This window comes from Melampsora larici-populina, assembly GCF_000204055.1.
Source record: "Melampsora larici-populina 98AG31 unplaced genomic scaffold MELLAscaffold_14, whole genome shotgun sequence".
NCBI lineage: Eukaryota > Fungi > Basidiomycota > Pucciniomycetes > Pucciniales > Melampsoraceae > Melampsora > Melampsora laricis-populina.
In genome coordinates, this window is record NW_006768778.1 from 166670 (window position 1) to 178777 (window position 12108).

The following is a 12108-nucleotide window of genomic DNA, read 5'->3' on the forward strand; positions in this document are numbered from 1 at the left end:
AAAGATCAAGAAGAACATTGAAAAAGAAGTGCTAGCAGGGAGAATGTTTGGCCCTTTGACGGAAATTGAAGTGTATAGCAAGTTGGGTTTCTTTCAAACAAGTCCTTTGGGGGCTGTAGAAAACAGAGACGGAATGTTTCGGCCAATAAACGATATGTCTTTTCCAAGGTTTGAAAAAGACATACCTTTGGTGAACTCTTTTGTAGACAAAAGTGATTTTGAAACAACTTGGGATGATTTCAAGATTGTAGCAAGGTTTTTCAAGACTTTATACAAGAATGTTTTGTTAGGATTGTTTGACTGGGAGGGTGCGTACAGAAAAATCCCTACCCATCCATCCCAATGGCCTTTTCTCGCAATACGAGATTTTAGGGGTTACATTTATATTGATTTACGTATAGACTTTGGTGGCGTCGCTGGTTGCGGATCTTTTGGTGGACCTGCAGACGGCTGGAAAAACTTGATGAAGAGAAGATTTAAACTAGTTGAAGCTTTTTGATGGGTGGATGATAATTTAATGATAAAGGAAGCTGAAGAACAACTTTCAATGCTAGAAATTGTTAAAGCTAGTGAGGAACTAGGAGTTAAAACGAATTCAACAAAGTATTCTGAATTTCTGGAAGAGCAGAAATTCATTGGTTTCCTATGGAATACGAAGAATAAAACCGTGACATTACCAGAATAGAAGTTTCTTCAAAGACAGAAAGAAATCAATGACTTTATGTCAAAGACCAATTTGAAACAACAGGAAGTTGAAAAATTTAATGGAAAATTAGGACACCTAACTTTACTTTTACCACAACTAAAAGCATATCTAGCGGAAAATTATAAGTGGGTAGCTGTTTGGAGAACACCGGGCAAGAGGAGAATGCCAATTGAAGTTCGCAAAGACTTTATGTATTGGCAGGTTTGTCTAGCTTCACTCCAACCAACCCGTCTAGTCCCAGACCACATAGTAAGGAATGTGGGATGGGTTGGCAACACTTCCTCCAGTTTTGAAATAGGAATAATTATTGATAAATCCTGGGGCCAATTCAGCTGGTTACCAAACTGGTCAACACCTGAAGGGAAACCTAGGCGTACGATTGCCTGGGCCGAAACCGTGGCGGTTCGACTTGGACTCTTGATGCTAATGTCCAAGATGGACGTGGCTGGTTATAGTTTCTCCTGTCTGACGGACAACACAACAACTGAAGGTGCAGCTTGAAACTGGAAATCTAAAGATTTCTGGGTAAATGAAGAGTGGAAGAAAGTGCAGGATCTGCTGATTGGAAACGACTGTGATATTAATCTGGTGCGGGTTATCTCGAATGACAATGATGCCGACAAATTATCGCGCGGCCTAGACTCTTCAAAGGCAAAGTCTAATATGATTAGGATTCAAATACCCTCTGATCTATCACATCTGTTGTACCAAGTTTTACCAGACGCTTCTTCCAAACAATTGCCAATCAGTAAATGCAATATCTTGAAATCCTTGCACTATGAGTGCTTTTGGTGTCCTCCGTAGCACAAAGCCGGACTCGATAGGTAGATTGGACAAGGCGAGCGAATTCATTTTCCAGCATAGTTGGACACCGTCAACTGCTAGAGACTACGCAGCAGCAGTGAACCGCTATTTCACTTTCGTGAAGTCTACGGAGACCTACAAATTCCCAGCTTCTTCAAAAAGTATTTACAAATTTATATGGTGGTGCAGGGAGAACGACGACGGCAATGTAGTTCTGAGTGGTACAACAAAACACTATTTAACTGGTTTAAGAATGTGGCACACGCTTCACAATGCCACTTTCCCGACACTCGATGCTGACCGCATACGTCTGCTATTGCGAGCCGCTCTGACGACAGAAATCAAACCAGAAAGAAGGAGGATAGGGTTGACCCTCATGGACATACATTTATTGATAACAAATATCAGTTCTTCAACAACTTCTGGCCTGATTATAAAAGGTGTCATTTTGGTTGGTTTCTGGGGTTTGGCAAGACTAGGAGAATTGATGTTACATCACAACCACCCAACAGTATTCATACGCCGGAAGGATGTGGTCCTCAACTCAACAGGAACGCACGCCACCATTTGCTTGCAAATGGTGAAGATCAATTCCTTCGCCTGTCCCGGCAACCCAACAACCTCAATCCAATATCAGCCTTGCTCAACATTTTGGAACACATCCCCGGTAATCCAAACGACCCTCTGTTTTGTTATAGTAGAAGAGAAGGCCTGATACGACGAGAACTGGTGATCTCCTTGTTAAATCGGTATAAACCATTGCATGGAAATACGTGGTCGGGTCACAGTTTAAGGATTGGTGGAGCATCTGTGAAAGCTCATTTAGTTATATCAGTGTCTTCCCTGAAGCGTTCAGGGAGATGGACTTCGTCCTGTTATAAACATTACGTTTGTCCTTACGACCAAAAAGCAGAAAACAGTACAAGATTGTTAGCCAGAAAATTACGCCTTGCTTGCGCCGTTGGTAGTTGATTGTCTTGCCTGGTTGTTTTTTGTTGTCTCTTGTGAAAAACTTGTGATTAGATCTTTGTCATGCTTTGTATTGCCGTGGTGGAAAATGTTAAATTGTTTATTTTGCCTTCAGGTCCCTTGTACCTCAAGAGTGGGGTTGAGACCCTTTAGCAGGGTCTCGGCTCTTTGAACCTCTCTCCCTGAAGTGGGTTCAAAGGGTCTCAAGCCCTATCTACTCGTAGGTAGACCTTCGTACACATACCTCCTGACTATATTTACAAAGTCAGGGGTTTTGTGAGAGGGGCAAAATGCTAGGCATTTTACGCCCACAGCTGGTACGCCTCACTCTCAATTATGAGAGCAAGTTGTACATTTAAGCGTCAATACCTAGCGTGTTGTACTTAGAAAAAGAAAGACCTAGGAGAGGACAAAATAGTCATCTCCTAGTCCTTGGGGAATAAACCCCCTCCTGTGTAGAGATGCCGGGAAACATGGATTAGCACACGGCAACAGTGTGGCCTGGGCCCTGGCCATGGCCACGCCCAAAGCTGTGGCGCCGTGCCATCGGGTGTGAGTGTGAGGTGTTTCATCAAGATTTTTGCATTTCTGATGTTTTGTCCGATTTGTACGGTGGCCAAGGCAAGCCTGGCTCGCTGCGCAGAAAGAAGCACGGAGCATGGTGTGGCGTAGTGCCGGGCGTTTCCACTTTGTTACCCAGGACTTGAAAACCCCGGCTGTTACGCTATGCGCTAGGATTTTGGGAGTGGGATTTTTACCGCTATGCTTTCCTCTACTGTATCAGCCACCATCATTACCACAACAGCCACCCTCAAATGTCCAACATTGCCATCTGTCAGCTCAAACAATTTCAAACTACCAACTTACCAACATCCAACTCAATATCCAACTTATCATCAAATCATAACCACCCACAATCAGAAACCAAATCAAAAAATCAAATCATCAAGAAATCTAACTCACCAAACAATTAACCATTTAGCAAGGTTGTTAAGTTGAGGGGTTTGAAAAACAATGTTCTTAAAGACACGGAAAACTTGAGGGATGATATCTTTCACGTCAAAACCAGCTCAACTCGCTCAAGATCTCAAACAATTGAGACAACAATCATGTTCTAATGTTCCAAATGAAGAATTCGGTCAGGTTCAAGACAAGCGATTGGCTCGTAAGACTCAGGTGAACCAATTGCAAGCCAAATCAAAAATCATGATCTTGTGTAGGTTTTCTTTCCTTGATTTTATTCTGGTATCCCTTAGATCTTGGAATCCAGCCATTATGTATACTCCCAGTCAAGATTACTGATACCTTTATCCTTCTCTTTGCTTGCCTGTGGTAGTGAACCTGGTAAAATATCAGTCTTTGATCAGGAAAACATACAGCTGAATCAAAAGGATTTCTTAGAATCTGATTCCTTGAGCTATTATTCACTCGTGAAATTTTATTCCGAACCAATCTAGCCAATATGAAAAGTTTTATCTTGGGTAAACTTTGTCAAACAGAAACCATACAAGACAAAAATGTTTTGGTGATTGAAATGGTTGATGACTATCTTCAAACTCACCTTTTCAAATATTGGTTTTTTAGGAATGTGGCTATACCAATCTCGCTCTTGAAGAGGTTCAATCTAGGGGCTTGTCAAATTGGAAACCTACCTTTTGAGCCAAAAATGCTCCTTCAAAGATGCAGCAACAGCTGTAAGGGTGTATGCAGGATCAAGTGGGTCATTGCTTTCCTTTTCTGTTGCTTTCTTTATCATCCTGCTGAGTGTCTTTTCTCTAGTGCTGGACAAGTGGGTAATGACAAGCAAGATGTGTTGAATGCTTTATCTTTTGATTGCCTTCAAAAAATGAGAATCAAAAACTTTTTTCCGCTTGTAATCCTGGGAAGCGTGGCGGAAAAAAGCTATGCTTTTTGCTATGATTTTTGCCCAAAAAAGTTTTCCCGCCACCACTAAAGCTACCAAGCCTGGCGGTTTTGCTCCCACACTACGCCTGCGTTATCCCTAATAGGAGCGCTACGTAGCGCTGCAAGCCAGGCTTGGCCAAGGAGCGCCAGTTGCGCCAAAACAACAAAATGTCAAATTGCCCCATTTCTGCCCCAATTGGGGCCCTGTCCAGCCCACTCGGACTGGTACTCCACAATATAGGCTACTTGATTAGCAATTAGCCCGGGAGCCTCCTCAGCATCCGTTGAAAATGGCAGCTTGCCAAACTTGACCCTTCAGCATGTGAAAGATACTCTTGTAGTAAACTCATCATGCCCATCCTCAGTTTTCTTCTGGTATGTTGAGTTTTGCAACAACAATGCTGATCAGCTATCAACCTAGGGCACATTTTTTACAAGCCTCGTTGCGCCGGTTACCAAGCTTGTCTTGTCTGTCCAGATTGCGTGCAACACACATCAGCAAGCTCATGGTGTGGTTTGTGCAGTGATTATCGCAATCAGAGCCTTGAGTGCTGCAGTTGAGAGTAATGTATGATACTTATGTAAATGTAACAAGGATGATCAATCTAACATGAACATCATAACACTAAAGGCACAACCCAGTTTCTCGGCAAAACTGGATTAAACCCCTAAGCCCTTAACAAGCTGTACACCTAAGACTCCGGCCCCTTTAGGCTCAGCTGTCCCCGACCCCACCTCCTCTCTTCATGGCCTTGACCTGAATCTGATGACCAATCATTAACTCAAGAATCAATAAATGATCAAGACTGAAACTCACCACCAAGAACAACTTTAAAAAAACTCAATCAATTTCTCTAAAACATTAATCAATCATCACATCAAAATTGAATTTACCAAGAAGAATTTGAATTATTAATCATGACTTTTACAAAATCAATACGTAGTGGTATAATTGAATTTGAACATTTGAATTTAATTTTGACAAACTTTATTCGATTTGGTGATGTACTTGATTTGAGTATTGAACTTATAATTGGATCTTTAAAAGGATTTTGTTTTGGAAATGAAAAAGAAAACCAATTTGAAAGGAAAAAAGCAAAGTTGGCTAAAACTGTTTCAGAAAGCTTCAAACAGGTTAGTTTTTTTGATTTATCAACTTTCTTTAATATTTGTTTCCCTTTTTTTGATTCTCTTGAAAAATATAATTGGGTATGGAGTTCATTTCTGATGCTATGATACTTTTTTTCTAAAAGAAGTCAATTGGTTTATTTTTAAATTAGAAATCGATTCAGAAGATCAATTTTTAAATGATGGCCAAGGGAATCGAGGCAGATCGAGACATAATGAAGATGGATCAGGTCACAAACATCAAGATGATCATAGTAGTGGTTGTGGAGATCAGTCACATGGGATAGGATATCAATGTACAGGTTATGCCCAAGGAGACAAATGTGGTGGAAGACTTTTTTCAGCGTCTCATAATCACTTTTATCTTCAAATGATTGTGTTTTGTTCAATTTATTGAAGCATCATCATAAAACCCGGATTCCTTGCTTCAATTGACAAAGTAGATTTGCCTTTTAATGTTATATCAATTTTTTGCAATCAAGGATTCCAATTCTTTCATAATTGAATATCGAGATCATCAAAATCGGCAAATCATCATCGATTGGGAAGTACAGTTGGATTTGATTCACATCGATCAAAGTTCAGAAGGGACCAAAGTATTAAATCTACCATCACTGCCAACCTAACACCATCCAATCAATGATACTGGTCAATATCTTACAGTCAAGAAGCAAATCAACTAGATCGACTTCAATACCAATCAAACGGAGATAACAGTCAAGACTTCAATCAAAAGAAAAGACGAGTCGAGAATAAGGAGTAGAAAATGAAATTCAACAAGAAAAATGTCATTGAGAAGAACGTCACTGAGAAGAAGAAACAAAGACTGAATCTGAAGAACTCGATGGTCAAGAATCAATCTCAGTTAAAGCCAAACCATCTCAATCATATGCTCCAACTCTGACAATATACTCAATAGCATTCAAAAGAGATCGATGGTTTGCCTACTTCATCTCTCAATTCATCATGATCATCAAACTCATCATGTCAACCCACCAGTTAACTGACACATTCTTCACTTAATCATCTCAGCTCACCTCCTAGAATTTGTAAACCAGAAGCAGTCTCTGATAAATTGGATACATCAACACCAACTCCAGGCAAGTAAACCTTTTTTTCTTCTCTAAACTCGACATTGAATTCTCATTTTCTAATCACAAAGGCTAATCCTAAACTTCATTTGGGTATCAAAGCAGTTCACCTTACCTACATATTCATTTCATTCTTCTTTGTCTGCACAAAAAAATCTCTTGAAAACACTAAAATCACTTCTTTAGGTGGTGTAATATATTTGTATTGAATCCCAGAAGATGAACAACATTATGTTCAAGATGAAAATCCAATATGTAAACTCATCATTTTGCTTCTTCTTTCTTAGGAAGCTCAACCTGAGCTCCATTCCCAATCTCAAGGCCAAACTTGACTAATTCAGCTCAGAATCTGAAGTCAATTTGTGAGACCAATATCACACCACCTATCATTCATAACATTTAATCCCAAAGCCACTTCGCTTACAAAACTCAACAAAATCCACCATTAGCGCGATTTTTGAGTTTTGTCGATGGTCAGAAACTCTTTCACTGCAAATTAATCTGCATTCTCCATCATCTTTGCTAATCCCAATCCCGCGTACATCTCTCTGTCTCCCAAACCACAGACTCTTGTGAGCTTTGGTGTCTTTTGATTGATGATAAAAGTTCATCCTACCACTGTCACGGGGATCAAGATTCTCTGTGCTATGTTGACATACCATGATCATTCAAAAAGTACATATCATCATCAGGAATCATCAAGTCAAAGCACGCACATACACATCTTTTCTACGATCTTGACTCTGATTCAATTGGAGCCAGTTCCAGAAGAGGCGAAAAAAAGTGCAAAAGGATGACATACCCAGGTTAGTGATTTTTCTTTTCTGGTATCTATCACTGCGATCCCAATTATCACGGATCATGCCACTTGCCTTTGGAATTAAGACTTATAATAAAAATATACCATTTCTTTTACCTCAAACATTGCCTTTGTAATTTTTCTTCTGCCTGACAAGCACCACGTACGATTACCTCGGACCCAAAACTTGGTTAAAAGATCTCAACTTTATCTACTCTTGAATCTAGACCTTCTCAACTTGACATCCCTTTACCTCAGGCCATAACACCTTTTACTTTCAAAATCGAACATCCTCAATCTCTCAATGATCTCGGAATTTACAAATTGCCAATTGTTGTTTATTCATTCAAGTGGATCTCTCAAGTCAATTAATTCGTCACTTTTGGGCTCAAACCCGCCTGGTCATCTCGATCAAGTTCAAGTCTTATCAAACTTAAATTGAATCAACAGATGAAATGGGTGCATTTTGTTCTAAACCGGAGGAAATCAATTTTGGTGGTCCGGTGGATCTTTGGCATTTTTACCTTTTGAGGTCGGTTGGAAAAGGTGCATTTGGAGAAGTTCAAGTTGTTCAACATGAACAAACCAAAGCATTATATGGCTTAGTATATATAAACAAATAATGAATCGTTTCACAACAAGCGGTTCCTGATATCATCCAAGAACGTAGATTGTTAGAAGAGATTCATCCACCTTTTGTTTGTAATCTAGCTTATGCATTTCAAGATGATGATAATCTTGGTCTCGGATCTTATGCTAGGTGGCGATTCAAATTGAATTTAGATCGTGCTGGGTTTTTGAAAGAAGAGGTGGTCAAGTTTTATGTTTGTGAAATGGTACTTGCTCTTGGTTATTTACATTTGAAGGGGATCGTACATCGTGATCTTAAACTCAATAACATTCTTCTTGACAAACGGGGTCATGCACATCTAACTTAAACTGATTTCAATATCGCTGTCCATTTATCTGAATGACGTCCACTGACCTCAGCAGCCGGTTCAATGGCATTCATGGCACCTGAAATCTTAGGTAAACGTGGTTATACCTCTACCATAGATTGGTGGTCACTTGGAGTGGTGACCTTTGAACTTGTGTTTGGTAAACGTCCGTTCAGAGTTAAAACCAATTCAACCTTCTGTCCATTTATCTGAATGACGTCCACTGACCTCAGCAGCCGGTTCAATGGCATTCATGGCACCTGAAATCTTAGGTAAACGTGGTTATACCTCTACCATAGATTGGTGGTCACTTGGAGTGGTGACCTTTGAACTTGTGTTTGGTAAACGTCCGTTCAGAGTTAAAACCAATTCAACCTTGACCACTGCAATTTCAAGAGAAGAATCCAGATTTCCAGAAACTTTACCTCAAGTGATTGGACCTGAAGCGTTGAATTTCTTTAAAAAGGTTTTGGTAAGAGATATTTATCAATGATTAGGATGTAAGAGATGGAGGTATCGAAAAGTTTAAATCACACAATTGGTTTAGAGGATTAGATTGGGATGGGATTAATTCACTTCAAGCAACTCCACCTTTTGAACCTGATCCTAAATAGCAAACTTTGATGCAACACATGAACTTGAATAACTTTTATTAGAAGATAATCCATTGAAAGAGAAGAAACAAAATCCGCATTTCAATACAAATAGATAATCTATCAGCCGATGTTAGAGTGATGGAAGAAAACTTTTTGGTTTATAATCATAGTAAGATGGCAAGAAAATTGTGGTTTGTAGATCCATATCATTCGGCTAAACCTTCACCTAATCCTAATTCAATTGGAACACCTGAAGGGAAGATCTTGATGGCAGCACAGCCATTGGGAGAAGTGAAAACAGTGGATTGGAGTGTTGAAGGTCTTTTGAGATACTCCTAGGGTTGAAGCTTGGAGAGTTCAACATCATCATCAACCACCGATTGAATTGAATTCACCTCAACTGAATCTTTCTGAACCTATGATCTCTTCAAATTGAAAACTTGAACCTGATCAAATTATCTTCATTTGTCTTCAAGATCACAAACAAAACAAATTGAACTCGAATCAAACAAATCACATTCAATTAAATTGAATAATTGAAAACTGAAACTAAACTTTTAACATTTGTGGTTTTATATTTACTCACAAACAGAAAGTGCAGAAGATTCATTACATTTTTGGTCATACGCACAACAACATGAAAATTTATGTAAAGCTTAATTCAAAGACCCAATCCTATTAAAAGTTGAATCGCCTGCTGATTACAATAAAGCTAAGATATAATGTGGTTGTGTTTATAATCAAAGTTTGTTATCTTTGCTTCCTTTTTGTGTCTATTTTATCCAATGAGCAATTGATGGATTTTCTTTGACTTTTTGGGTTGATTTACAGTTGATGGGATTTATCAACAAAGTAAACATTTATCTAAACCTATCAGCAATCCACCTCCCCATGACTAGCACAAAATGCTGAAGAGCAGTCTACTCACTCTGACCCTCAAGAACCAAAACACATTACAAAGCCTGTTGAGCAAACTCCTGCAGAAACGGTCCTCATCCTTGGTAAACTGATTCAAGAAGGTAAAACTAATTTCTCATCATCTGTGCAATCCACACTTTAAAAAACTGAACTCATTTTTGATATCTCAAACTCCGGTTTCAGACTACCTAAAACACAAATCCCAATCATCAAACTATCATTACCTCCTTCGGCTGGCCAACCCTTTGGATTATCATGTGATATTGGTTTTGAGGGCCGATTGGCGCTTGAAAACTTGTTTGCGACTCACTGACGCTATGGTTGAGCCATGGATGAGAACTATTATCTTGATTTGTACGTAATTTGGCCCATTTGAGATATTGTTGTCTTAAACACTGATTCTTCATTCCCTCTTAGTGAAAATTTGGAGAAAAAAGAGCAACAATCCTTATATTGATACAATCAGTTTGTATGGCTATGTACTATTAGTAATTTATTACTTTGTCAATGGTCTCAAGGATGGTGTATCACCGTACGTCCTCATATCTACACATATGTTCCCTTGGAACACCCTGTATTCTTACTTCCATGCTGCTTTCAAAATGTAAATCTTCAGCAATTGCCATCACCCCAAAGAACTGATACATGATGGACATTATGTTTTTTTCTTTGATAGTCTTGATGCCGAACCTTGCTATTAGACTGGTGCCAATCTAGAAAACGTTGGAGACCTTTTGGTCTATTTCTTTAGATTTTCTGCCTCTACATTGTGGTACACACATGATGTGGTAAGTATCAGATCAATTGGTGGTCTGCTCTCTGAAGAACATAAAGGTTGAATCCAATACATTGTGGAAGAGGGTGGTGCTGTCAATGGCGGTCACAGTCCGTTTGAAGACTGCAGGGGATCTATTTGTACTCAAATTGAAAATCAATTGATCAAGAAAAACTCAACTCTTGAATTGATTATTATTTTTGGGCATCATTGATATCAATAGCTTGCACGCCAGGATTCAAAGAAAGATGAAGATTTAGGATCTCACAGTAATCTTAAACTAGCCTTGATCAGAGTTGGTTTCTTTGATCTATGGTCATGAAAATATTGCTTAAAATTCATTGAAAACACCATAGCTGACATTGCTTTTGATCCTATCAATCATTTTTCAAATGGTTCACTAGATTGGTTGATTGATAGTGGAAACAGATGAGTTTTAACAAGATATAAACAAAGTACTTAGGAGAATCAACTTATGAGCTCAACTTTATTTTGAGTATATAAAAAAATATAACACATTTGATATCAGATCACTTGATCATAATAACAATAATGAAATTAGTAACTATTGGATTTCACGATTTATTGATTATTTCATGATTTATTGACTAAGTCTCAACATTTCAACCCTAGGATTCAATCAACTCTTAAAAGTCTTTTGTAGTTCACAGACATCACATGCTACAGAAGACAGTCACTCTTTGTCTTCAACTCCTCACCTTGATCAACTCACAAAAAGCTTACATCGAGTATCTGTTGTTTCCAATAAATGTGTTTGTCCAATAACCACTGATGGTTTCTTTAATTTGGTTCATTTCTGGTACAAATATGATCATCATCATGAGACTATTCAATCTGCAAACAAGTGGAGGAGACGCTTTGATATGGGCTGACTGTTAATCTTGACCCATTTATCCGGCTCTGAGTTTGAGTTTGAGTTTGACTTCCTTTTCTTTTGTAGCAATTGAAGTTCTTCCATACATCTTCATGCTTCACTATCACCAGCATAATTTCTTTATCAGAATCGCACTTATTCTGCTGCTTATGATATTGAGTTTTCAATATCCATTTTTCTTTTTTCAATGGCTAATTTCAGCCGATATTCTCTAAAGGAGCTAGATAAAACTAAAAGACCAGGAAGGCTACCATCAGACCAAGCAATCTTGAACAGATCAGCTTTGTTTGTGATCCCAAACATTGCCCATCTGATACTCAGTTATGAACTGATCATCTTTTGTTTTTTCTTCAAGTCTGAGACTTTGACTATATCATTACCTCTCAGACCCACAGCAACAGGAAGAAGAACAACCTCTTTAAACCATCATCACAATCAAACTCAGGTACAAAGCTCATTGAACTTGCTCAATGACTGTCATTCAAATCAAGAACATGAGTTTTGGGATCCTAATGAAGAACTCTTTGATTTTCTTGGAGCCTCTGGCTAATTATGCCAATTTTTCATATCTCTTTGCTGAGATC

General features: G+C 38.7%; 2 protein-coding genes across 2 annotated transcripts; both read left to right on the plus strand.

Annotated features, from left to right (window-relative positions):
* Positions 1–7857: 7857 nt before the first annotated feature.
* On the plus strand, positions 7858–8954 carry MELLADRAFT_105522 (uncharacterized protein; the record flags this gene model as incomplete). The annotated part of the gene is made up of 5 exons (XM_007408836.1): positions 7858–7948; positions 8045–8320; positions 8393–8506; positions 8574–8812; positions 8838–8954. 5 exons carry the CDS (start codon positions 7858–7860, stop codon positions 8952–8954), a joined length of 837 nt encoding a protein of 278 aa, XP_007408898.1.
* Positions 8955–10171: 1217 nt separating this feature from the next.
* MELLADRAFT_85381 (uncharacterized protein) lies at positions 10172–10462 on the plus strand (the record flags this gene model as incomplete). Its single annotated transcript, XM_007408837.1, has 2 exons — positions 10172–10208; positions 10272–10462. The coding sequence occupies 2 exons, from the start codon at positions 10172–10174 to the stop codon at positions 10460–10462; spliced, it is 228 nt and encodes a 75-aa protein (XP_007408899.1).
* Between the last annotated feature and the right edge of the window lie 1646 nt (positions 10463–12108).